General features: G+C 42.9%; 1 protein-coding gene across 1 annotated transcript; it reads right to left on the reverse strand.

Annotated features, from left to right (window-relative positions):
- Window positions 1-3: 3 nt before the first annotated feature.
- Window positions 4-23,668, reverse strand: tert (telomerase reverse transcriptase; the record flags this gene model as incomplete). The annotated part of the gene is made up of 11 exons (XM_048592675.1): window positions 4-132; window positions 4,261-4,449; window positions 6,155-6,226; window positions 6,370-6,483; window positions 8,166-8,251; window positions 9,182-9,277; window positions 10,885-11,046; window positions 15,400-15,588; window positions 17,159-17,348; window positions 20,407-20,602; window positions 21,370-23,668. Coding segments are annotated over 11 exons (3,722 nt in total), but the record flags the coding sequence as incomplete, so codon positions are not given.
- Between the last annotated feature and the right edge of the window lie 1,332 nt (window positions 23,669-25,000).

Consider the following 25,000-nt stretch of genomic DNA (forward strand, 5'->3'; position numbering starts at 1 on the left):
CTCACCTCCAGATCCAGGAAAATGTGATGACACTTCAACTTCAAGACAGCCAGTAGCTTCCTCCTCAGATTCTTCCCAGCTTCCGAACTACAGCTGAAAGTCAGACTGGACCTGATGGAGGTGTTTGCATAGCTAAATAGCAAAGAAATGAAATTACGTCCACAGTATAGGATACTGGCTATCGTTCAGAACATTGAACATAGAGTCAGAATCTATTACTGTTTTCAATTACTGGCAATCTTGCATAATTAAGCGATCTGTTTGAAAGTTAAATAACAAACTTCTTTTCAATGTTTTCCTCATCTAAAAAGTTTTAATCACAAACAAAATGCAAAAGGGGGTGCCTTGTTTAACACTGTGCTCTGTAAAGCTAATGTTTCTTTAGGTAAAGAGTCAAGCACATTATTGTTATTACATTATGTTTTGCTGGCTCAGTATTTAATAGTGGTCTTTCATGGGGATGATGGGGGTCTTGTGATGCCTATTGGCCGCTACTACAAGTTACCCCCTTTACAGGGAAGCCCTGATGACGAAGGGGCAGCGCATCGAAAGCTTGTGATTTTAAATAAACCTGTTGGACTATAACATGGTGTCGTGTGATTTCTGACCTTGTCCACCCCAGTCCAACCCTGGCACTTCCATATCATGATCATATTGCTCGACTACATGAGCAGGGAGCCAGTGGCAGCCACCAGATACTGCATCTACTGAAGGCTCAGGTTCAGGGTCAGCCCAGAAACCCAGGTCCGGGTGAGTGATGATGAGAGGAGGGTTTGTACGGCGCGACGGGAGAATGGGAATGGTTTTGTGCAGCCAGGGAATAATGTAGAGAGTCTACAAAGTCAGGCGCTTCATGTGAAATTCACAAGCCAGCCTTAACATTTTTCATATTGATGAATCTCAGGGGACACCTTTCGACAAGGAAGGCATCTGTGCAGTTCACACTGTACAACAACAACTTGCAGTTAGATAGTGCCTTTAAAATAGTGAGGAATCCCAAGTTGTTTTACAGGTGCATTATCAACCAATTTCCCATTGAAACATAAAAGACAGGAGCAGGCCTTTGGTCCTCTGAGCCTGCTTCACCGCAACATCATCTCAAAGGCAAAGAGGTTGTGGAGAGAGAGGGTTTTTGAGGGGGCAAGTTTTTTCTTAATTCAATCATAGGATGAGGGTGTCACTAGGCCAGCATTTATTCCCCATCCCTAACTATCTGCAATTAAGATAGTTTTCCTGCAATTAATTTTCCTCCAGCTCCACACTGTATTATCTTGGTCCCCAATTAACCACTGATTTCTATCTAACTCAGGTGACACACCATTGATGTTCATGGATATGATAGCTACTTTATTGCAATACAAAATCTGCCACGTCCTCATCAACTGCAGTAGCAGGAAAGTGCAGCTCTATAGGTCTGGAGTCACATGTAGGCCAGATCAGGTAAGGATGGCAGTTTCCTTCCCTAAAGGACATTAGTGAACCAGATAGGATTTTCCAACAATCGACAACAGATTCATGGTCATCATTAGACTCTTAATTCCAGATATTTATTGAATTCAAATTCCACCACCTGTTATGGTGGGATTCAAACCAGGTTCTCTGGATTAACAGTCCAGTGACAATACCACTACACCATCACTTCCCCAACAAGTGAGAGAAATTTTTCTGTTAGGGCCTAGGCAACTGAAGGCGTGGCTGTCAATGTAGCAATGGATAACACGAAAAAGTTAAGAAAGCAGAAAGTGATGATAAAATCCAAAGGGCTCTTGAACAAGCTAGTAATTTTCACCCCTGAGATATGGCCATAATCAGTTTTGCAGAAGGGGGATTTTTATATCAGACCTCAGGGAAGGTGATGGCCTAGTGGTTGCTGGACTGTTAATCCAGAGACCCAGATAATGTTCTGGGGACCTGGGTTCAAATCCTGCCGTGGGAGATGGTGGAATTTGAATTCAATAAATATCTGGAACTAGCAGTCTAATGATGACCATGAATCCATTGTTGCTTGTTGGAAAAACCCATCTGGTTCACTAATGTCCTTTAGGGAAGGAAACTGCCATCTTTACCTGGTCTGGCCTACATGTGACTCCAAACCCACAGCAATGTGGTTGACCCTTAACCGCCCTCTGGGTAATTAGTGATGGGCAATAAATGCTGCCTGGTCAGTGGTGCCCTCATCCTGTGAATGAATAAAGAAAACAAAACAAAAAAAAGAAATCAAGCTTAAATCAGCGTAGAGCCTTTTAACCAAAGTCCTAGCACAGAGATAAGGGAGATCATTACCAGCACTCTGAACACAGCAATAGTTAACAAAGTAATCATTATTTACACTTAGATGTCCTATTAAGTTTCAAGGATCATTCAGTCCTCTCCCTAGGCTAAACATTAAACGCATATTGATAACACAAAGAGGTGAGACCACACAACTGTATGATGTGAAAAGAAAGCTGCCAGTTCTTATGAACTTTAAACTTTTGTTTAATGTCAAAGAAAATATGCTTTGAAGTTTGTGGGAAATTGCTTCTCTAAAGCCTCATTTAATTAGAAGTGCTTTCAGAAAGGAAGCGGGGATACAAAGCAAAACAACACAACATACCCGGGACAGCAGCAAGATGAGAGCATGACACAGCATTAGACTATGCAAGTCAGAACCCTCCCACATCGGCAGGAAGCTTCTTGTAACTTTTAGCCAAGGAGTGCTGAGTTAGGTATTCCAGTGGGCGAAGGACAGGAGTATTCAGAACATGCATCTCAGCAAACGACGCAATTTACTAATAGGAGGATGAAAATTGTTATCTTGCTTTTTTTTTGGGTACAGCAATGCTCCCAGCAGGGATCGAACCTGAGTGCAAAATTGATGAATCTACTCACAAATCAGAAGTATCTGCTTTGACCTGAGGTTATAATTGAGGCACCACCGTCACCAATGACAAAATAATAGGTAACAACCCAATAGTTAAATAAGCTTATAAGGAAAATAGATAAATCTGCCTCTTGACATTTATAGAAGGATAGTTTGGAGAGATAGATTGTTTTATATAGTTGTCAGCAAGCTGTTTTTCAACTGGTTATGTATCATAACCAATGGTGGTAGACACAAACATCCTTAGTGGAATCCCCTGATCTGTACTGGCCTGTTATGTCATATCTAAATGAATTTGCAATGTTGTGCCTCCTGATTTGAACAGTACTGGAGTTTAAAAAGAGGCAACTTGGTTAAAACTTATACAGACCCTGAGGAGTCTTAACAAGGTGAATGTTTCTTCTTGTGGGAGAATCTAGGATTCAGGGTCACTGCTTAAATATTGGAGGCTGCCTGCTTAACATAGAGAGGAGGAGAAAAGTTGTCTCACAGAGGTTCAGGAGTATTTGGAATGCTCTTTCTCAAAAGGCAGTGTAAACAGGAATCTTTGATTTTCTTCATTTGTTGAAGGCAGAGGTAGATAGATTCTTGATGAGAAAGGATGTGATAGGTTATCACAGAGGCAGCAATGTGGAATAATCAGATCAACTATGATCTTGGTGAATGGTATAGCAAGCTCAAAGGGCTGCATGGCTAACCACAGCTCCTAATTCATATATTCCTACTTATGTCCATGGTACGGGAGAGATTGTGAATGCTGAATACAATTGTACATGGAGATGTCGCTATGTAGGACCAGTTATTGATACAAAGTTCTGAAACATTGAGAAAGGTAATGACAGAGCTGAATATTGACTCATTAGAAGTATCCATTGGGATTTTAACTGGAACTTCTTAATTGGAGAAATATTGTGGAAAAATAAACATTACAAAACCATGTATTTTAAAGATGAATCCAGCATATAAATGTATGCATCAATTCCACACCATGTTGCCAATTTACACTGTTATTTATACATACTCTGAAATGACATATTAAAATTTAATCTGTCAAACCAACATTGTAAAGAAAGCAACTGGCTGACAAAGGAAAGTGCCTCAGTTCTTCAACTATCAAATGTGCAGGTAAAGAAACTGCTGTTCAGGCATAAAACAATTGCTTTCCCCCTTTAAAATTACATTCTCAATCTCACTTCCCAATTTAGAGGAACAGTCAGTTGATCTTTAGTTCACTTTTAGTAACTGCCAACAAGAAGTTGCTCCAAAAGTCTTCGATCCCCTCCTTTTCTGGGTCACTGCTCAGTACCTGCTCCCAACTGTACGACTGAGAGAGTTAACTTTTGCTTAAGGAACTGTGCTTGTGAGACCAGTTATACATGAGAAGAGACAGCTCCTACCTGGAATAGTCACAATAGACTTCAAGCGTCTGAGTATCAAAGAGCAGACCACACCAAGGGAAGAGAGAATGTTCCGGCAATGACGTGGTTTTGCTGCAGCCTGGAAGGTTCTCATCAAGAACAAAGTTGACCACTGTTTTATGGGGGTTTATGAAACAGCCGTACTCTGGGATCCCTGCAGCCAATATTCTGGACCATTAAGAAACAGAAATAAATACTTGTTCAGTGTGAGCTCTCCGAAGCACTAGCTCACAGAAACAGACAACAATACTGTACATTCTCTATTAGCCTCAGTTCGTGGCACTCTTGAGCCTGATGTGTAAAGTTTCAGGTTCAAATCTTACTCCAGGAGATCAAGGCTGACACTATTGCTGTACTGTCAGAGGTGTTGTCTGTAGGATCAGGTCCTGTCTGCCCTGTCGGGTGGATGTAGGAGATCCCATGCCGCTATTTCTAAGAAGAGCAGCAGATCATCCTCTGGCCAATATTCATTGCTCAACGCAACACTAAAGTCAGATTAAAAGGCCACACACGTTGTTGTTTGTGGGAGCTTGCTGTGCGTGCAAACTAGCCCCAACTTTCTTAAATCAAAACATTTCAAAAGTACTTCATTGGCTGTAAAATGCCGCAAGACGTTAAGTGATCGTGAAAGTCATTATGCAATAGAAGCATTTTTTTCCCTACTTTACATCTGTGAAACCCACAAAATGGGATGAAATTCTCTGGTGCAGTGGAACACTAATGTGTCAATGTAAACTGCTATTCATAATCCATTCCCTGAAGGAAAGCTTAAACCCTCTCACCAACAAAAGCTCATATTTATAGTGCTTCTTTGAAGTGACTAAAAGGATTTCTTCCTGTAATTGTATAGAGCCTTGGTGAGACCACACCTGAAATATTGACTGCAACTTTGGTCTCCTTATCTGAGGAAAGATGTCCTTGCTTTGAGGAAATGCATCAAAGACTGATTCCTGGGATGGCAGAGCTGATGTACATGGAGAAGTTAAATTGATTAGAATTATATATGGAGTTCAGTAGAATAAGGGGAATTTCACAAAAACTTATAAAATTCTAACAGGGCCACACAGGGTAGACATAGGAAGAATGTTCCCAATGGCAAGCAAGTCCAGAACCAGGGCATCACAGTCTAAGGATATGGGGTAAACCATTTAGGATTGAGACAAGGAGAAACTTCTTCAACAAGAGAGTGGTGAGCCTGTGGAATTCTCTGTCACAGAAAGCAATCAAGGTCAAAACATTACGTGATTTCAAGAAGGAGCTGCACACAGTTCTTGGAGCTAAAAGGATCAAAGGATATCAGGGAAACGTCAGAACATGCTAATGAGTTGGATCAGCCATGTTCATAATGAATGGAGCAGCAGGCTTGAAGGGCTGAATGGCCTGCTCCTGCTCCTATTTTAACATTTCTATGTTTAAACACTCCGAGAGGGATAATTCGACACAACCACGTAGGGACATATACAAGGACCACTTAGCAAGCATTTGGTCAGGGAGGTAGGTTTTACAGGGTGACTTAAAAGGAACAGAGGAGGAGACAGATAGAGAGCAAACTTTCCAGACCTTGGTAACTGAAGGTATGACTGCTATTGGTGGAGGAACAGATATCAGGGAAGATTAAGAGGTTGGAAAGACATGAAGATCCCGGGGTGCTATCAGATTGCAGGAAGTCACAAAAACAGGAGAGGCCATGGAAGGCTTTGAAAACAAGGGTGAAACTTTTAAAAACAATATTGAATGAAGGGTTCTGTCGAAGACACTGTGATGAAATGGTGGATGTGATGTTCCACCACTGGCTTTGTGCTGCAGAGAATGCTGAACAGGGAAGCGGCATTTCAGTTCCCATCAAAGGGACGTCTTGTTCTATCTGACATACCTTAGGAAGCTTTTGGCGTGCGCTAAGTGAGGAGTGACCAGCAAGAAGTCATCAACCAACCGCAACATCAACCTGGAGGAAAGAAACATTCCCACCAATCACTGGAAGAAAAGTCATAAGCTTAACCGAAAACAAAACAGCTTTTCATAGCAAGTGATTAGCAACATGTGAAACATTTTAAACTTGGCACCTTTTTAATTACTGATGTCACTTACCCATCCTCCTGAATTCCACTGAGGAGTTTCTTGTCCATATCACCATAACACAAGCTGCACAGCAAAGTGGAGAGAAGAGAGCCCTGAGGGATCCCACAACACTGAGCATAGTATCTGCAAACAGAGACACCAGATTGCATTCTTTTCTTGTAAATGCATTACAAATAGGTTTCTCTTAACAAAAATCTCTGCATAATGATCAGAATTTTTTTTTTTTTAAATTCATTCACGAGGGTGTCACTGGCCAGGCAGCATTTATTGCCTATCCCTAATTGCCCAGAGGACAGTTAAGAGTCAACCACATTGCTGTGGGTCTGGAGTCACATATAGGCCAGACCAGGTAAGGATGGCAGTTTCCTTTCCTAAGGGACATTAGTGAACCAGATGTGTTTTTCCAACAATCAACAATGGATTCACGGTCATCATTAGATTCTTAATTCCAGATATTTATTGAATTCAAATCCCACCATCTGTTATGGCAGGATTCAAACCTGGGTCCCCAGAACATTGGCTGGGTCTCTGGATTAACAGTCGAGCGATAATACCACTAGACCATCACGTCCCCCAGAACTTGAGGGAGCGTCACCGGACCCGAAACGTTAACTCTGACTTTTTCTTCCCAGATGCTGCCAGACCTGATGAGCTTTTCCAGCAAATTCTGTTTTTGTGCCTGATTTACAGCATCTGCAGTTCTTTCAGTTTTTATTTTGATCTTGTTACTGTTGATCTTGCTTCGCGCACCTCCTGTGCAGTATAACCTATATGCCTCACTCTGTCTAAGCACCCTGTGATCTGTGTGTCCTTGCTTGCTATGATCTGCCTGTACTGCTCACAAACAAAGATGTTCACTGTACTTTGGTACATGTGACCCAAATAAATAAATCAAATCAAAATTTGATTTGTCCTAATAGGATCCAATAATCGACGCATATAATACTGATCTGGGAGGGTGGGGGTCAGTTAGCTCAGTTGGCTGGTCAGCCAGTTTGCGATGCAAAGTGATGCCACACCATGGGCTCATATTTCCGCACCAGCTGCAGTTACCATGAAGGACTGTCCTTCTCAATCTCTCAGGTTACCCAGTGTGGTGACCCATAGGTTAAATCACCACTACTTGTGGCAGCAGACCTGTGGTCTGGTAAAACTATGGTGACTTTACCTTACCTTCATATTGGCTTTCAGTAGTGACCTGCGTGGCACATTGTCTAACCATTCATGCGAACCGAAATTCTCTTGTTCGAGTCAAAACATGGATTGTCATTTGTATTTGAACTCACCTCATTCATAGATGTTGCCAGGATTAGTGTCTTCTGCCCTATATTTGTGCAAACTCTGGTAACATTTCACATTGACTGGGAGCTAACTACAAGTGGCATTTCCAGTGCAAACAGCTCATTCCCATCCTTAATGGTGCATTGGTCCACAGTCATGGTGCGGTCATTACATGTATACAGTATACGTAAGGATTTCTCAGTGTGGATATGAGGTGAAAGCACGCATATAATTCTCATGGCTGGAGTTCCACAAAATGCTCTGAGGCTGCAATGTATTAGTCTCAAAGCACTTTGATAACTAATTAAACTGGAGAATGGGGACTTTTCAGTGCGATCTCAGGTATGGCGTTTACAAGTTACACATTTGAGGCAAATAATGCAGCAGGACACAGACCCCACCTGCTGGTGACTGTAAAATATACTTCAGTGAAAATGCATCCTTCTATAGACTTGTATTTCTCGCATGGTTGTGGAGGTGGCTTATCAGTTCTCAATGAAAGATTGCAAGAAAATGCTGCTTACTTATTCCCAATTCTGATGGTACTGTTCTCAATCATTTGCTTGAAGTAACTGAACACCTGCCCAGAGCTTTCATTCAATATCAGACCCTGAAAATAACACAAGAACACATCTGATAAAGGATTATAAACCTCACCAATGCATCAAGATTCTCATTTCAGTCCATCTTTCAGTGATCTCAACAAGGAGGATTAGGTATGGATTAGATTGACCAAAGTAGATGGATGGATAGAAATTTAGAGTCACTCAGTAATTATATTTTGGGAGGTCTTGTGATGTAGTAGCAGTGCTCCCATGACTGAGTCAGGAATTCCCAACTCAAGTCTCACTCCAGGACGGGCTGGCAATGGAAAGTGTGTTTCTAACATGGTCAAACGGATAAATGATCAGGCTGTAAATTCTTCTCATACACCTACGGTAGATATTAAGAGTGGTGGAGTCATACTCTATATGGAGCAATACTCCTCACTCTTCAGAATAGTGCCTTGCTCCAGAAAAACCCAGCAATAGAAACAGAAAAGCAAATGCTTTGTTTGACTCGTATGTCACTTGGTGTGAGAACAGCGAAAGAGAAAACAGTTATACGTACAGCACAGTCTCATAGGAAAGAACTGATTTGATATGCCAATGAACTCTTCTGAGCTCAATCAAATAACGTCAATGTTTCCAAAACTGAAACAGCAAAGAAAGAAACATAATATTCATCTCAGACAATCTCTTTCTCCTGAGGCAAAAGAAAGACGACAAGGAGTGCACAATACCATTTGGATAAGTCAATACAGTGTGGAGCTGCAGGAACATGGCAGGTCAGGCAGCATTAGAGGAGCAGGAAAGTCGACGTTTCGGATTTACACCCTTCATCAGGACTATCCATTTGGAGAAGTACATGAGTAAGAAATGTCTGCAGGAAAATGGGCCAAGCGCAGGCAGGTGGGACTAATTTCGTTTGGGATTATGGTTGGGTTGGACCGAAGGGTCTGTTTCCATGCTGTATGACTCTATCATCATTGACATCTCACCTGTTCAACTAGGACAGTGTCTTGCAGAGAGGCTTCCTGCTGCAGGTGGGACACAAATTCCTTCATGTTTGGTAACAGATCCTTCATTGTGGAAACCTGAACACAATAACGTGTGACGGTGAGAAAAGGAGCTGAGTAATCCTTAAAAGGTGCGTAAAAGCTGTGTTAGTGAGACAGGTAGGTAACGGAATAAAACACTAACTCAGGGTAACAGCACAGTTACGAATCAGGAAGACATCAGGCAGAACAGTGAATTAATATTCAATTCGACAGATCAGACATTTCAAATGGGTGAAAATTCTGTGATTAGTGAACTCATCTGTAAAAATATGATAACATGAGCAGATGGGAATTTGCTTCAGAAAACAGGACAAAACCAATAATAAAAGATACAGGGGCACAGATACACAAAAAGATCAGAAGTTAGGCATTAGAGCTGAGGTAATGATCCAAATATATGCAAAAATGTAAATAAGAAAGACAAAAATTAAAAATGAGGTTATGAAAGAACTCTTCACATAATGAAATTCTTAGTCACAAACTATCATTGAGTAAGAGGGGAGATGATGGCCTAGTGGCATTATCGATAGTTTGTTAATCCAGGGAATGTTCTAGGGGCCTGTTTGAATCTCACCATGGCAGATGGTTGAATTTGAATCCAATTAAAATTTGGAATTAAGAGTCTAATGATGACCATTTGTTGATTGTCAGGAAATCCCATCTGGTTCACTCATAGCCATTAGGGAAGGAAACTGCCATCCTTGCCTGGTCTGACCTAAATGTGGCTCCAGACCCACTGCAATGTGATTGACTCTCAACTGCCCTCTGGGCAATTAGGGATGGGCAATAAATGCTGACTTAGCCAGTGACAGCTTCATCCCGTGAATGAATTAAAAATAAGAGTTCATATGAACTATTTTAAAAAGACAATTAGATGTCCACTTGCAAAAAGCATTATTAAATGGGTCAGAAATATTAAATAGAAGTTTGGGAGTAAATTAAAGAAAACTAAATGACTCATTGAGACAAGAACATATGCACCGACTTCACAGAATCACTGAATCTCTACAGTTTAGATGAAGCCATTTGGCCCATCGAAACTGCATCAACCCTCCGAACAGAATCCCACCCAGACCCCCGCCCCTATCCCCATAACCCCACACTACCGTGGCTAATCCAATTAACTTGTACATCTTTTGACTGTAGGGGGAAACCGGAGCACTCGGAAGAAACCCACGCAGACACGATGAGAATGTGCAAACTCCACACAGACAGTCACCTGAGGCTGAAATCGAACCCGGGACCCTCGTGCTGTGAGGCAGCAGTGCTAACCACCTTATGAGCTGTTATTGTCTGCATGATTCCATACTCACCTGTCCTGTAAATAGGCACACCCTCGCCCTCCCACCCCTCCACTCCGATCCAATCCAGTCTCATATGTCATTGGGTTAGCTGCTGTAACGTTTCCTGTGAATTCCACAAGCACTACGTAGAAAGCTGGCAAATAACGTGGGCACTTTTTGAAAAACAAAAGTGATCTTTTTAAGTTTCAACATTCATTTTAGCTTTGGATACCATGTAAACACAGAACATGAAACATATTCAAGGATAAGCAATTTAACAATAATCCCCATTATTCTGAAGCAGTCATTTCCAGTCGTCAGACCCTCAGCTAATGCCAACACACAGAGGTGAGCCTGTACCTGGTTTTTGAAAGATTTTTGAATTTGTCCACTGGAATCCACCCAAACCTTGGTGTAATGTCGGATGCAGTAACTCTCTTGTATGGAGGGATTCAGTATTCCCGAAACCACTTCCATTAATTTGGCGTGAGGAATGGTGTCATAGGCACCAGTAACGTCTGCCTGCAAAAAGAAATGTTTGATGTTTGACTCTCCAGTGCAATCCTCCATCTGGCCACCCAGCCTGACCAGCACGGCACTGAGGTTATGGGTTCAAGGTACATGTATAATCTGGGCTGATAAATTCAATGCAGCACTGACTTAATCCCGCATTGTCAGCTGTGTCTGTCTTTCAGGCAGATGCTCACCTACAATCATATCTGTTGGTTAGGTGGGCATTTATGTTCCTCTTGCATTAGTCAAAGGATAGCAGGGCATTTTCCCCAATCCCTGTCCAATATTCTTCCTTCACGTATCAGCAAAACACATTAAATGGACAATGATTTCATTTGTCGTCCATGCACAAAGCAACTGCCAGGTTTGACTCTAAAACAACAGGCCTACAAAAATAATTCATTGGCTTTGGCACGTGTTTCCAGCATGTACAGTGGCACATTAACAGAATTTCATCCTTTCTTCTCTTTACTGCTTTCCTATCGTGCATCTAAAAGTAATTTTATAAAAAATTTGACGTTATATTGAACTACCACAAGGCACGCTATTGAGATGTTTGCAGGCACAGAACCTCAAATCCCACACCCTCGGGACAAAGGTCATTCTGTAACTCAGAGTTTTCCAGGTTTCAGTCAGACAATGTGGGCTGTGGGCAGTTCAGGTCAAGCCAGGTCAGATGGGGTCAAGGGTCACTTGGAGCATAACGCAGAGCAGCAGGCAAAGCTGGTAATTTACAGCCACAGAACACCAATGCAGCACCTAACCAAAAGTTAGCTAGTTACACTTTTTTTTTTATTTTAAGTTTATACAATTAAAATTAATGCATGGAAGCTTATAACACCATTCAGTTTTCAGACACCACTGGTTTTCTGGTAGCTATATTGTATGGGAACATCACGAGGTTGTAAGTAGAAGAAAAGACAATGTAAATAACCAACAATGAGTTTAGGCCTCAAAAACTTCAGGAGGAAAAGCCGAAGGGGTAAGAAACTTGAAATATCTGAGGACCAGGGGGATGAAGAACTTCAAGCAGAGGTTTTGGTCCCGATACCGCAAGCACTCCGGAAATGAGTATTGTGAATGACGGGTTTAGAAAAAGCCAAAAGGGCAAAAGCGATGTCGATAAAATCAGAACGTAGCGAGGACGAAGCCAAGAACCACCGGCCACAACAAATTACATTTATACAGCTCCTTTAACGTCAGGAAACATCCTGAGACATTTCACAAGAGCGTCATTAAACAAAATATAATACTGAGCTACATAAGGAGATAACAGATTGGTTTGCAGTAGATTTTGCGAAGTGCCTTATAGGAGGAGAGAGAGATAGGGAGGCAGAGAGATGTAGGGAAGAGTATTCAGATCTTTGGGGCCTACATAACTGAAGGCCTGGCCACTAGTGATCAAACAACTGTCATTGGGAATTTACAAAACAGCAGGATTAGAGGAACTGGGATATTTTGGACAGTTGTGAGTTGGAGGAGATGACAGAAACAGAGAGTATCAAGGGTGCTTCAGCCAGAGCTCTGCTTAGATGTCCTGCACAGCAAGCCGAGTGTTCAGCAGGGGTTTCCCAGGTACTGCAGAGACTTGTGCTTTTCAGAGAATTCACAGCCGTTCAGACAAACTGAGGTTTCTATCAATGAGCAAATTGCGCTTCTTGCTACAGCTATGGGTGTGGGAGTCCTCCAAAGTCAGAGGAGCCGATGTCAAGAGATGAAGCAAGTGGGAACCTGGAATTTCGGGTAGAGGACAGGAATATCCATTGAGCCTGTTCCATCCCTCAGTGAGATCATGGTTTAATGTCATCCTCCCACTTTGGTTTTGGGACTCTTCACCCCTTTTGGAATGTGTTATGCAAGAATATTGAGTACAAATTATATAACATCATGGTCTGCCAACACTTGAAAGTTTAAAGTACATGCACCCTTTCTGACCTCAACATTTGTTAAGGAATTTTCATTTTTTAATGAGAAATTTCACATTTATAGACATTTTCAATGGTTTAAATATTAACTCATCTAAAATATTGTATACATGAACAAGCTGGTGTCTTGAGCTATGTATGTATATGATTCCATGTTTTTATAAGTCCTTCAGAAAGATATTAATCCTGTTGTTGTCATTTCTGTGCTGTGATGGATGTTAAGGATCTTGTGATACTCTTGATGAACTGCTGAGAATTCTCCTGTTGTTCTGGCCAGTCTTTCTGCCACAAAGGAAAACAGACTAACTGGTCATTAATCTCAATGTGGTTTCAAAATACCAGGTGTATTTTCCTGCACAGCAGTGGACTGCACTTGGAAACTAATTGATTGTGAGGAGCTCTTGAGCATTCTAGGAGAGTTTATAATTTGTTATACAAATGCAATAATTCTTAAAGGGGGAAGAGGGGGGCGAACAGAATAGAGTCAATAAATGTGGAGCTGGAAAAGCACAGCAGGTCAGACAGCATCCAAGGAGCAGGAAAGTCAACGCTTCTAGCTTCCAGCATCTGCAGTCCTTACTGCTCCAAGAGGAGAGAATGGAGACTGATGAGCTTAGGAAAGCATTCCTACTCCTTCTGGATGGATAGAAACATTTTTAAAATGATTTTTACAAAGTATTACCACTAATTGACAAATGCTACTTAGGTCATAAGGACGCCTAAAATTAGTTAAATTCATCATAAGTAAGAGAACAATCACCTTTTTTTTTAAGGTGTTCACCAGCAACACCAGAGAAATGGATGGATTTAATTTCAGGTTGGATATTTTTCAGGTGTCCTCAGAAACAGTGCTAAAACTGGTCAGATTTATAAATGAACGCAGGCTCTAACACTTGCTTTCTACTCCTGTCTCAGCTCATCTACTGTTGAAACTCTGAACGGTGCCTTTGTTACACCCAGGCATGACTATTCCAATGCACTTCTGGCCAGATTCCCACCTAATAATAAACTTGAGTTCACCGAAGACTCCCTCCCTGTAGGGCTGATTTGCAGCATCAAAGATTCATTCATCTATCGCCCGTACACTTGCTGTGCTTGGCTCCCACTCAGGCAGTGCCTCAATTTTTAAAAAATCTCAACCCTGTTTATAAATCGTTCCACGGTTTCCCCCCTCCCTCCCTTCCTCTGCTATCTCCTCCAGTCCTCCAATCCTCAGAGATATTTGCACTCCTCCAACTCTGGCCTCTTGCTCAATTCTGAATTTCATGGTTCCACTGTTGCTGGCCAAAACTTTGCCTATTCTCTTGAATTTCTTCCAAACTCTCTCACCCTCTCTCTTGTCCTTAAAACCTACCTCTTTGACAAAGCTTTTGGTCATCACCCTGATATTTCCTTACGTATCTCAGTGCCAAATCTGCTTTGATAATGCCTTGCAAAGCACCTTGAACATTCTGCTATGTTAAGGGCAACAGGAGGCTGTTGTTAAGGAAGATTCAGGTTGTTGCCTCTTCTAAAGAGATCTGTTTAATGGTAGTCCATGTGCTCAACTGTTTCTTGGATACTTTTCAAACCGCCTATCCCTGTAACCCTGCATTTACCATGGCTAATCCACCTAGCCTGCACATCCCTGGACAATTTAGCACAGCCAATCCACCTACCCTGCACATCTTTGGATTGTGGGAGGAAACCAGAGCATCCGGAGGAAACCCACACAGACACAGGGAGAATATGCAAACTCCACACAGACAGTCGTCCAAGGGTGGAATCAAACCCAGGTCCCTGGCACTGTGAGGCAGCAGTGCTAACCACTGAGCCACCATGTCAACAGGACTTAAATAACTGTGAGATCAAATGAATTGTGCAGTTAAAAGGCAGGTACAGATATTGAGATTTCCTCCAGTTCCCTCCTGTAACTGTCACAGGTCTGATTCAGATTCCGGTGTCTCTTCCAAGTACAAAACAAGAGACCAGATTTTCACCCAGGAAAAGATAAATGCCAAATCCGATTCTGCTCTAATGCACCAGAATAAGGTGCCCTTATTGACCACCCCCTCAGTGACTAACTGCAGTGCCTCTATTGATGCCCGTCTGAACTTGGCACAGGTCAGGAATTGAACCCAGGTCGTTTTTGTTGAGTGTGGTTCAATTGCAGAAGGAACAATGTCAATTTTGAGAGATGACACCAGCTCTTTGTTCAGTGAGCAAATTACCTGAAAGTCCAAGGGTTGTAACAACCAAGGGAAGCATCAAGATGTTCTTCTCATCAACAGAATGATGTTAACAAATAAAAATACTTCAGAAATTCACATGCTGTACATGCAGTACAGTGCAGTAAGTCAATCCCCACCAAGATGTCACCTCCCTGCTGGCAATTAGAACAAAATAACAAAATAACAAAATAAACGCCATTTAATCTGAATTGGGATCTTAAACTCACTTTCACAAAGTAATAAGGACGATTCCCTCTCAGTTTTCCAGCTTTCGAACTCTGCAACACAAACTCCCTCCACGCCTTGTATATAGCGTCAAGGCCGAAGACTGAAGAGCCCATTAGGGCTGGATTCTGTTGACATTCATAATTGAGCACACCAAACAGGACCTTCATCTGGGAGTCTGAGCGTTGGATCTGTGTCAAAGATTTAAATTTTGAAAAACTGTTGAATGCCTCAAAGGAGGAGTCATAACTCCACATCCTACAGAGTACCACTCCTTCATTGTCACTGGGTCACCTGGGACACACACCTGGGTCTACCTTCTCAAGGGCAACAGGGGATGCAATAAATGTTGGCCCAGCCAGCAATAGCTTGATGCCAGAGCTTAGTTGTGGACTGGAGGCAGGCGCAGGTTGAACTGTACATCCTGTAGGTTAGCTTCACTCCAGCAGGAAGCTTCATGGGGAAGAGCTGGAGTGTTACTGAGAGCATAAGTGTGAGGGCACAGGCTGCTCGGTTTGTACAAGGAGTGGGTCTGAGGTGGAACTGCTGGTGAGTATCACAGCCTGCCTGCTGTCAGGTAGCAGGGGCAGAACGTCAAGGAGAGCCTGCAAGTAGCCTCATTTGAGCAGAGCACTCCATAATCCTTCTCAGTTAACAAGAGTCGATGCTGCTCTCCATTTTTGGACTTGGTTTGCAGGGGGAGATCATGAAGACTGGGCCTCCGGAGAGACTGACATTGCGGACTCTGCTAGGAGCTCTTCAACCACTGGCTGGAGGCCCAATGAGGAGGATGTTGGCAATGCCCTTCCCTGGGCCAGGGATCAGGGACACAGTGTATGATGGCAGAGGGACAGCCAACAGTTCCAGTCAATCCAACCTGATCAAGGAGGCAATAACTGCCCTTTTACCCTCTTCCTTCCCACAGGATGGGGCCCAAACACTCCTTCCTGATAGAACAGGTGATTTATCTCTATTGCCCTATCGGTGTGACAGCCCAGATTATTCCAATAGGGACAAACACCAGAGAAAGCCTGGCTTAACCAGCCCCAGGCCTGACCCTACCGCTCCACACCACCCAATTCCCCAGCTCTGCTCCGATATCAGTGGGACCGGGACAGGAGAGTCAGTTGGGTTTGAGCCTGGATTCAGGGGAATTTATGCAGGGCGATGAGGCAGAGGGAGCTGCAAAGGAAATGCACAAAGAGATCATCAAAGGATTTGACAAAAAGACACTTAGCTGTCACTGAGCCGAAAGCAGGTCTCAAGACGGGTGGCTTCAAGCTCACGCCAGCCAATGGGGCGCATCCTGAAGTGCTTTACAGCCTAAAAGTGCTTCCGAAATGTGGTCACCATGTTAACGTGGGAAATGCATGAGCAGATTGGTGCATGGCAGAGTCTTTGATGTAGTCCATGACCCTTGACCCTGCTCCAGTGACTTTGCTCGAGGGATAAACAATGGCCAGCGCACTGGCAAGAACATCCCTCTCTACTTACAAATAAGATCTCCAACGCTGAGCAGAGAGGACAAGCAGGACCTCGGCTGAGTGCCAGCACCTCCAGCAGCGCAGCACCCCCTCAGTCCTGCACCAAAGTCCCAGCTTCGGTTCTGTCCTCTGGTCTAGGATTTGAACCCAAAACCATCTGACTCCAAGGGAATTAAAAGTGTCACGAAGCCAAGAGTGAACGTTGTCAGAAATCATTGTCAGGGCAGAGGTATTCTAGGTTTATCTGCAGCATGGTCCACACAAAATTATTACTAACCTTCCGGAAACTGCTCACTTTCCTGGAGAACGGTGGTGCGACCATGTTCCGCATCCTCACTATCGGTCGCAATCCATTTCTCTTGGGAATAAAGCGTAAGCTAGAAGGGGGTAGGAAGGCTTTCTGCTGCCATTTCTGTTCCAATTCTTTGCTCGAGATTGGTTGCAGCTGTACTTTAGCAAGATGATTCCTGTGTCAGTTTGCAAAACAAAACAAAAAAAAAACCTTTATCGGCTTTCATTTATAAAGTGACATTACTAAAACAGTATGCAGCACATAAATATAATAACTGATGAAAGGTCATAGGACTGAAATAATAACTCTGATTCTCTCTCTCCAATGCCATCTGACTTGCTGAATACTTCTCATGTTTTGTGTTTACTTTTTTATCTAACATATTCTTTCATGGGATGTGGGCATCAATGGTAAGGACGGCATCTGCTGCCCAACTCTAACTGAGCATGGACTGAGTGTCTTATTCAGCATAGCTGAGAGCCTGAAGTCACATGGAGGACAGACCGGGTAAGGATGGCAGATTTCCTTCCCTATAAGGGCATTTGTGCACCAGACAGCTTTTTGTGTCAATTGACAATAGGTACTCATTTTTACTGGGACATCTACGATTTGAATTTAAACTAATTCCGTGGTGGGATTTGAACCTAAAATTTTGGTTTGGACCTCTGGATTACATAATCTGTCATATTAACACCATGTCCTCTAGAACCCAAGGAATTTTATAAATCAGTTTTAAATTACTTTTAATAGCTAAATGTGCAACATAAAAGCACCCTGACTTAAGGAATAATGGTTAAACACAATTAAGCAAACTTTTCGTTTATAGTTTTTTTTCTGCAAGAAACATGTTATTTTGGAATAAAAACAGAAAATGCTGGAGAAATTCAGCAGGTATGGCAACATCTGTGGACAGACAAACAGATTAGACCCTTCAGTCCATCTTGCCCATGCCGACAGACATCCCAATCTGAGCTAGTCCCATTTGCCAGCATTTGGCCAATGTCCCTCAAACCCTTCCTATTCCTTTACTCATCCAGATGCCTTTAAAATGTTGTAACTGTACCAGCTTCCACCACCTCCTCTGGCAGCTCGTTCTGTACATGCACCAGGGCATGAACAAGTTTCCCCTCAGATCCCTTTTAAATCTGAGGAAGGGTCACTCAACCCAAAACAGATGCTGCCAGACCTGCTGAGCTTTTCCAGCAACTTCTGTTTTTGTTTCTGATTTACAGTATCTGCTGTTTTTCAGTTTCGCTTTTAAATTTTTCCCCTCTCACCTTAAACCTACTCCTCCTAGTTTTGGATTCGCCCACCCCAGGGAAAAGACATTGGCTATTCACCCAAACATACATTGAACTCGAATCCCTAGAGTGGAAACAGACCCTTCAACCCAACAAGTCCACACCGACCCTCACAGCATCCCACCCAGACCCATCCCCCTATAACCCACCTAATCTACACATTCCTGAACACTACGGGCAATTTAGCACGGCCAATCCACCTAGCCTACACATCTTTCGACAGTGGGAGGAAACCAGAGCACCCGGAGGAAACCAAGGCAGACACGGGGAGAATGTGCAAACTCCACACAGACAGTCGCCCAAGGGTGGAATCAAACCCGGGTCCCTGGTGCTGAGACGTAGCAGTGATAACCACTGAGCCGCTGTGCCCATCCCAAATCACACTGAATTCCTCCACACTCTTTATCGCTGAGCAATCTAATATCTTTGATCATTCTTTCAATACACAATATGCTAAGAAAAATTATTATTTCTTTCTACATTATCTTTCTACATGCTCTCCTGTAGCTCCAATTTCCCTTTCATTTCTCAACAAACAGATGATTCTCTTCCGTATCTTTAATCATTACTTTATTTCAAACCTCTTAAGTTTTAGTTTGTTAAACCTTCTTTGTCAATTAACTAAATGTTGTTTTATTTTACCTTAAAGGAATAACTTTAAACATAAATAATACATGGCCCATTAAGACGTCATTGAAGGTATAAAAGGTAAATAGAACTAATCATAGCCTTTAGTCAACAAAGTAATCTCCTGAAGGTGATGATTAGCTTGGGAAAAATAAAGTTTTGCAGATTTTCCTGTGAAACTCAGCTTCGTGATTTGTTCGTTCATAATAGGTTTTCTTTCTTAGTTCTTAGCGTCTTAATCAAGGAAGGATCTAAACATGTTTGAAGCAGTTCAGAGAAAGCTTACCAGAATAACACTGGGGAACAGGCAGGTTGTCATTTGAGGAAAGGCTGGAGAGACTAGGATGGTACCCATTGGAGACTAGAACAGGAAGGGACCACTTTATTGAAACACATAACGTCCAAAGGCATCTTGACAGGGTAGATGTGGAGAGGACGGTTTTTTCCCTCTTATGGGAGAATCAAGAACTAGGAGGCCACCTTGTAAAAACCAGGGATCACCAGTTCAAACAGAAATGTGACAGATTTTTCTGCACCTCAAAGAGTCATGAGTCTTTGGAATTCTCTTCCTGAAGAGGAGGTGGAAGCAGAGTCTTTGAACAATTTTAGAGTAGAAGTTGGCATATTCCTTATGAAAATAAAGCGAGCGAGGGTGAACAGTAATGAGGGGTAGCTGAGAATGTGGATTTGAGATTACAGTCAGATCAGTCACGATCTCGCTGAACAGCAGAGCAAGCTTGAGGGGCCAAATGGTCCATTCTTGCTCCTTATTAATGCTATCCCTCTATAATACCAGTTAAAACAAAACAAAGCTTCTACATATATTCTGTGTTAATGTGACTCATTAGAAAATCTCTCCTCTTGTCTTCTAATCTTCCAATCTTCCAACAGGAATCACAGCTTCTGCTCATCTACCACAGAAACACATGCACACAGTCACTCGTGTGCACAGTCACTTGCTCACGCACACGCTCACATGCAGTTACTCGCGCGCATGTACACAGTCACTCACTCACATGCGCGCACAGTCACTCGCGCGCATGCACACAGTCACTCACTAACGCACGTACGCGCACACAGTCACACATAGCCACACACACAGAAACACACAGACACAGTCTCACACACACAGGCACAGTCTCACACGCACGTGCACACACAGCCACACACTCAGTCATACACACACAGTCTCACACACAAGTCTCATCATCACAGGATCCCACATACAGAAAGGTTCTTAAACTGTGAGTGTGTTTTAGAACCAGACTGGTTCAGGTTACAGTGATACGACAGCTTAACCCTCACCATACTCCAATCCTCTGCACCTCATTCCAGACACGTTTTCTGTAGTAGAAAAGCATGTTTTTCATGAATGTTGTCTCCGTGATGTAGAAGAAAGACTTGAGCAGTTGTACCACGTAGGTGCCCATTAACCAAACGAGAAACTTAGCCAGGATTTCTTCACGCAACTGGTGCTCCGATGCAGGAACAAAGTGCGGGCCTGGGAGATGAAAGAACTCCTTTAGGTTTAAAAGAAAATTGCGATAAACAAGCACAACCATCAACAGGCATTAGATTTACATCTGTCAACAGTCACACATTGTCATGCTGTCACTCTAGACCATACAAATTTGGTTGAGTTTCAGATCTTCTTGAAAAAGAAACTAGGATTGATGGTTGGATGGGAAGTTGTAAAGATTGCTTCAAGTGCCTATTGGCACTAACCTACAAAGCAGCAGTTCCACAGAAACAGGAGTCTGTACGTACTCCAACCATGACACGGTGACACAGTGGTTAGCACTGCTGCCTCACAGCACCAGGAACCTGAGTTCGATTCCACCCTTGGATTTGGAGTTTGCACGTTCTCCCTGTGTCTGCGTGGGTTTCTGCTGGGTCCTCCGGTTTCCTCCCACAGCCCAAAGATGTGCACGTTAAGTGGATTGGCCATGCTAAATTGCCCATTGTGTCCAACGACGTGCATGTTAGGTGGGTTAGCCATGGGAAATGCAGGGATAGGGTAGGGGGCCGGGCCTGGGTGGGATGCTCTTTGGTGTATCAGTGTGGATTTGATGGGCCAAATGGCCTGTTTTCACACTGTAGGGATTCTATGGACAGTACATGGCACAAAAGTACCTCTCACTGAAATACAAAAGAAAAACTGATTGTAGACTAAACTTTATGAAAAGCCTTCAGAAACATTTTAGTTGTGAGAAATTAAACTGGTTAATTCTAGGTGGTATTATAATTAATAGTTTAATTATGGATTACCTTTGGTTAGCCGAAGCCATGTACAATCATTCACCCTCATCTTCCACATTAGCTCACTGCAAGAGAATTTGTCAAATCTCCCCAAGGAAATAAACTTCTTCACATTCTTCAGGAACCTACATTTATTGTGGTTGGAGCCCCACAGTTCGTCTGGTATGACTTTGAGCAGACATTCTCTCACAAATCGGTAGACCTGAAATGGACTGCTGTGCTGCTTGAGCAAACACAGCAAGTCTGTGTCCGAGCCAGGTGAATCTTCAATACGGTCATAGTCTATAGACATGGTGACCTTCCCATCTGCTTGATGGCTCACTGCTACAGCTTCAGGTAGATGACCTGTCGGAGACCACTGGCCAGGACGTTGCAAAGATCTCAAAGGGTCTGCTTGTTCCTTCAAGTTGCTTCCAACAGTAGAACTGTGTCCACGAAGAGCTGTTCTCATTGAAGTATGACCCTTTACATTCTTACTCAATAACTGATCCTGTTTTGGAGCTGGGTGAATGGCTTCACCAACAGGACCATTGTCTTTCAATTCTATTTCATGACTACTGCGATCCACCTTTGTGACAGGGAAAGAATTGGACCCAATATTTCTCACAATACTTGAAGCACCAAAGATTTTTCTTCCTTTCTTAACATTCACAAAGCAATTTCTCATCAACAGCTGCGGGTAAGGGCATTGCTTATGGTTCCTCAGCAGTCTAAAGAAAATATCTCTCATCTGCCAATAGCGCTTTGGAAATTTCTTCTTTCTCCAGTAACTATTAGGCTGCACTTGTGGTTTCTTCTTCTCAAATGTATCACTGTTTAAGAAGATGGATTTCACCAGCCTTTGACCACCTGTGCTCAAGCCCTGCAAGCAATTTAGTATAAAAGTGTTTGGCAAATGTTCCCTGCGGTTACTACAATACATTATATTTCCTCTTTCAATATAAGTTGTAGCCCATTTTCTTCTATTCCTCACTGTTTCAGCATTTGTGGAGGTTTGCGGTAATGGTCCCGCATATAAGGGGCTTGTTAACACAATACCTGTTCCTTCACATTGTCTGAGTGCATCAATGTTCTTTCCAGAGGCAGATTTAGTGTTTTGCGTACTGCTTATAATTCCAGCTGTGAATCTGCCACTTTGATTAGAGTCCCTGATTCTCACTTGGTCTACCTCCTTACCGTTCTGTTGTTCTCCAGTTTCTGCAACAGTTTGGTTATCACCGTTCCTCACGGATTCACCTTCTGCTGTTGAGATTTTGGCCTGTGGCCTTTTGTGTTCTGAATTTTCCCCGTGAGCCACAACGCCATCAACAGAAGAAATAATCACTTCATCATGCACAAAGTGTCCAGTCCTATTGCTTTCAATTCCTCCTCCTTCAACCAGTTCAGATGTATCGGCACCAGAACCTTGGCCTACCCCAGAGCTTTCCCCCACTGTGCTCACATGGGCACCGAATTTGAGATCTTTGGGTTCACATTTATCAATGTTACCACCTTCTCCTTTCCATTCACAGGCTCCGTTACTTGTTCGATCAGTTGGTCTGCCAGATTGCTCGGTTATTTCTGAGGAGTTATTTAACTTACTTTCCACATGCCCAGCTGAATGAATTGATGTACCTTCCAGTGACACTGATGGCTGCCTGTCCCTTAACCTCTTTGCAGGGGGCGCAACATCATCATCACTCCGACATCTTTTCAGTGACTTTACATCCACAGTGACCTTCGACAGCCACTTGGCAACAACAACTTCGAGTCTAGGCTTCTTGACGGATTTGCTTTCGGGAACACTAAGGGTGCTTTGACGCATCTGTCTGCTGGACACAGCAGCTCGTGCTCCATTGCTGGCTCCGGCTAATCTCTCCTTCCATTTCCTGTCCTTTGACAGGAGCCCTTTATAAAATTGGACTTTCTTTTGGATGCACTTTAGTGAAATATTGCACCAGCGTTTGGCTGGGCTCTGTCTCAGCCAGGTAGAAGGGAGTTTAGTGCCACTTATAGTGAGGCTATAGATGGGAACTCCACATAACTGAAAGCAGCAGCTTGGTGGAACCAGCATAAATAGGGAGCAGTGTTCCAACAGATACATCATGACGTCATCTCCAATTCGGCTGAGCAGTGTCCTCCACAGGATGCTGTTCTTGATAGTAACAGTGGTGGGATTTGGTCGGTAACTACAGATGTTGGGGGCAGATTGGATAGGTATGAAGCTTGATTCATTTACACATGCGTAGCCAAAGCTTAGCACATTCCTTTTTCCCTTGTCACAAATCCTCTGAATTACTCGCAAAACCACATCACTCTGTGCAGATAGCTACAAAGGAATCAGGGGAAAGAAAGAAATCAGTTATATTGAAATCAGGCAGGAGTTTTAACTATGACAAGCCACCAGTGTACAACCACCCCAAGTACTATGGAAATTCTTGATAATTTTACAGAAATTTAGAGCGTGCGAGAAGGATCAAGAATATTAATGCACAGTTCTCACCCTGATCAAATTTCATGCTGACCATCAACTTATTTGCCTACATTATAAATGCATTTTCCACAGTCAACAAGTCCGGGCTTGAGACTCAAACCAGTAGCTCCTGACACAGAGCAAGGGACCCTATCACTGCATCACTACAAATTAAAAACAAAACATGGATTTATAATTTCTAAGTGCCAAGTTTCCTAAATGACTATTTACAGAAGTGGGCATATGCCCTTTTTTTTAAAAAAAGTCATCTCAGACGGTTGAGAGCCTTTGGAATCCCCTTCCTCAAAAAGCAGTGATGCAAAATCTTTAATTAGTTTTAAGGCAGATGTAGGTAGACTATTGATTACCATGGGGATGAAAAAATATTAGGATATATGGGACCGGAGGTTAAAATCAGATCAGCCATCACCTTACTGAATGACACAGCAGGCTCAAGGGGCCTTGTTAACATGAATATAAAACACTACAGCACAGTACAGGCCCTTCGGCCCACGATGTTGTGCCAACCTATTATCCTTCTAAGATCAATCAACCCTGCATACCCTACATTTTACTATCCTCCATGTGCCTATCCAAGAGTCGTTTAAAAGTCTCTAATGTATCTAACTCCACTACCACTGCTGGCAGCGCATTCCACACGCCCACCACTCTCTGTGTGAAGAACCTACCTCTGACATCTCCCCTATACCTTCCTCCAATCACCTTAAAATTATGCCCGCTCATAATAGTCATTTCCGCCCTGGGAAAAAGTCTCTGACTATCCACTCTATCTATGCCGCTCATCCTTCTTCGCCCCAATGAAAAAAGCCCTAGCTCCCTCAACCTTTCCTCACAAGACCTGCCCTCCAGTCCTGGCAGTGTCCTGGTAAATCTCCTCTGCACCCTCTCTAAAGCTTCCACATCTTTCCTATAATGAAGTGACCAGAACTGAACACAATATTCCCAGTGTGGAGTTTTATAGAGCTGCAGCGTAACCTCAAGGCTCTTAAACTCAATTCCCCCTGTTCCTTGCTCATATGTATCTGTGGCGTCTTGAATCTATATTGAATGTCGTCTCTGAGCTGCAATAATTCTCACTGTGGTGAATTGAAATGAGATCGCCAGCTAATTCTGGCATAACCTCACCACCTGTTAAAAGCAGGACACACCTTCTTTAAATGCATTCAC

The sequence above is a fragment of the Rhincodon typus genome, unplaced genomic scaffold (assembly GCF_021869965.1).
Source record: "Rhincodon typus isolate 14 unplaced genomic scaffold, sRhiTyp1.1 hic_rhity00001653, whole genome shotgun sequence".
Lineage (NCBI taxonomy): Eukaryota > Metazoa > Chordata > Chondrichthyes > Orectolobiformes > Rhincodontidae > Rhincodon > Rhincodon typus.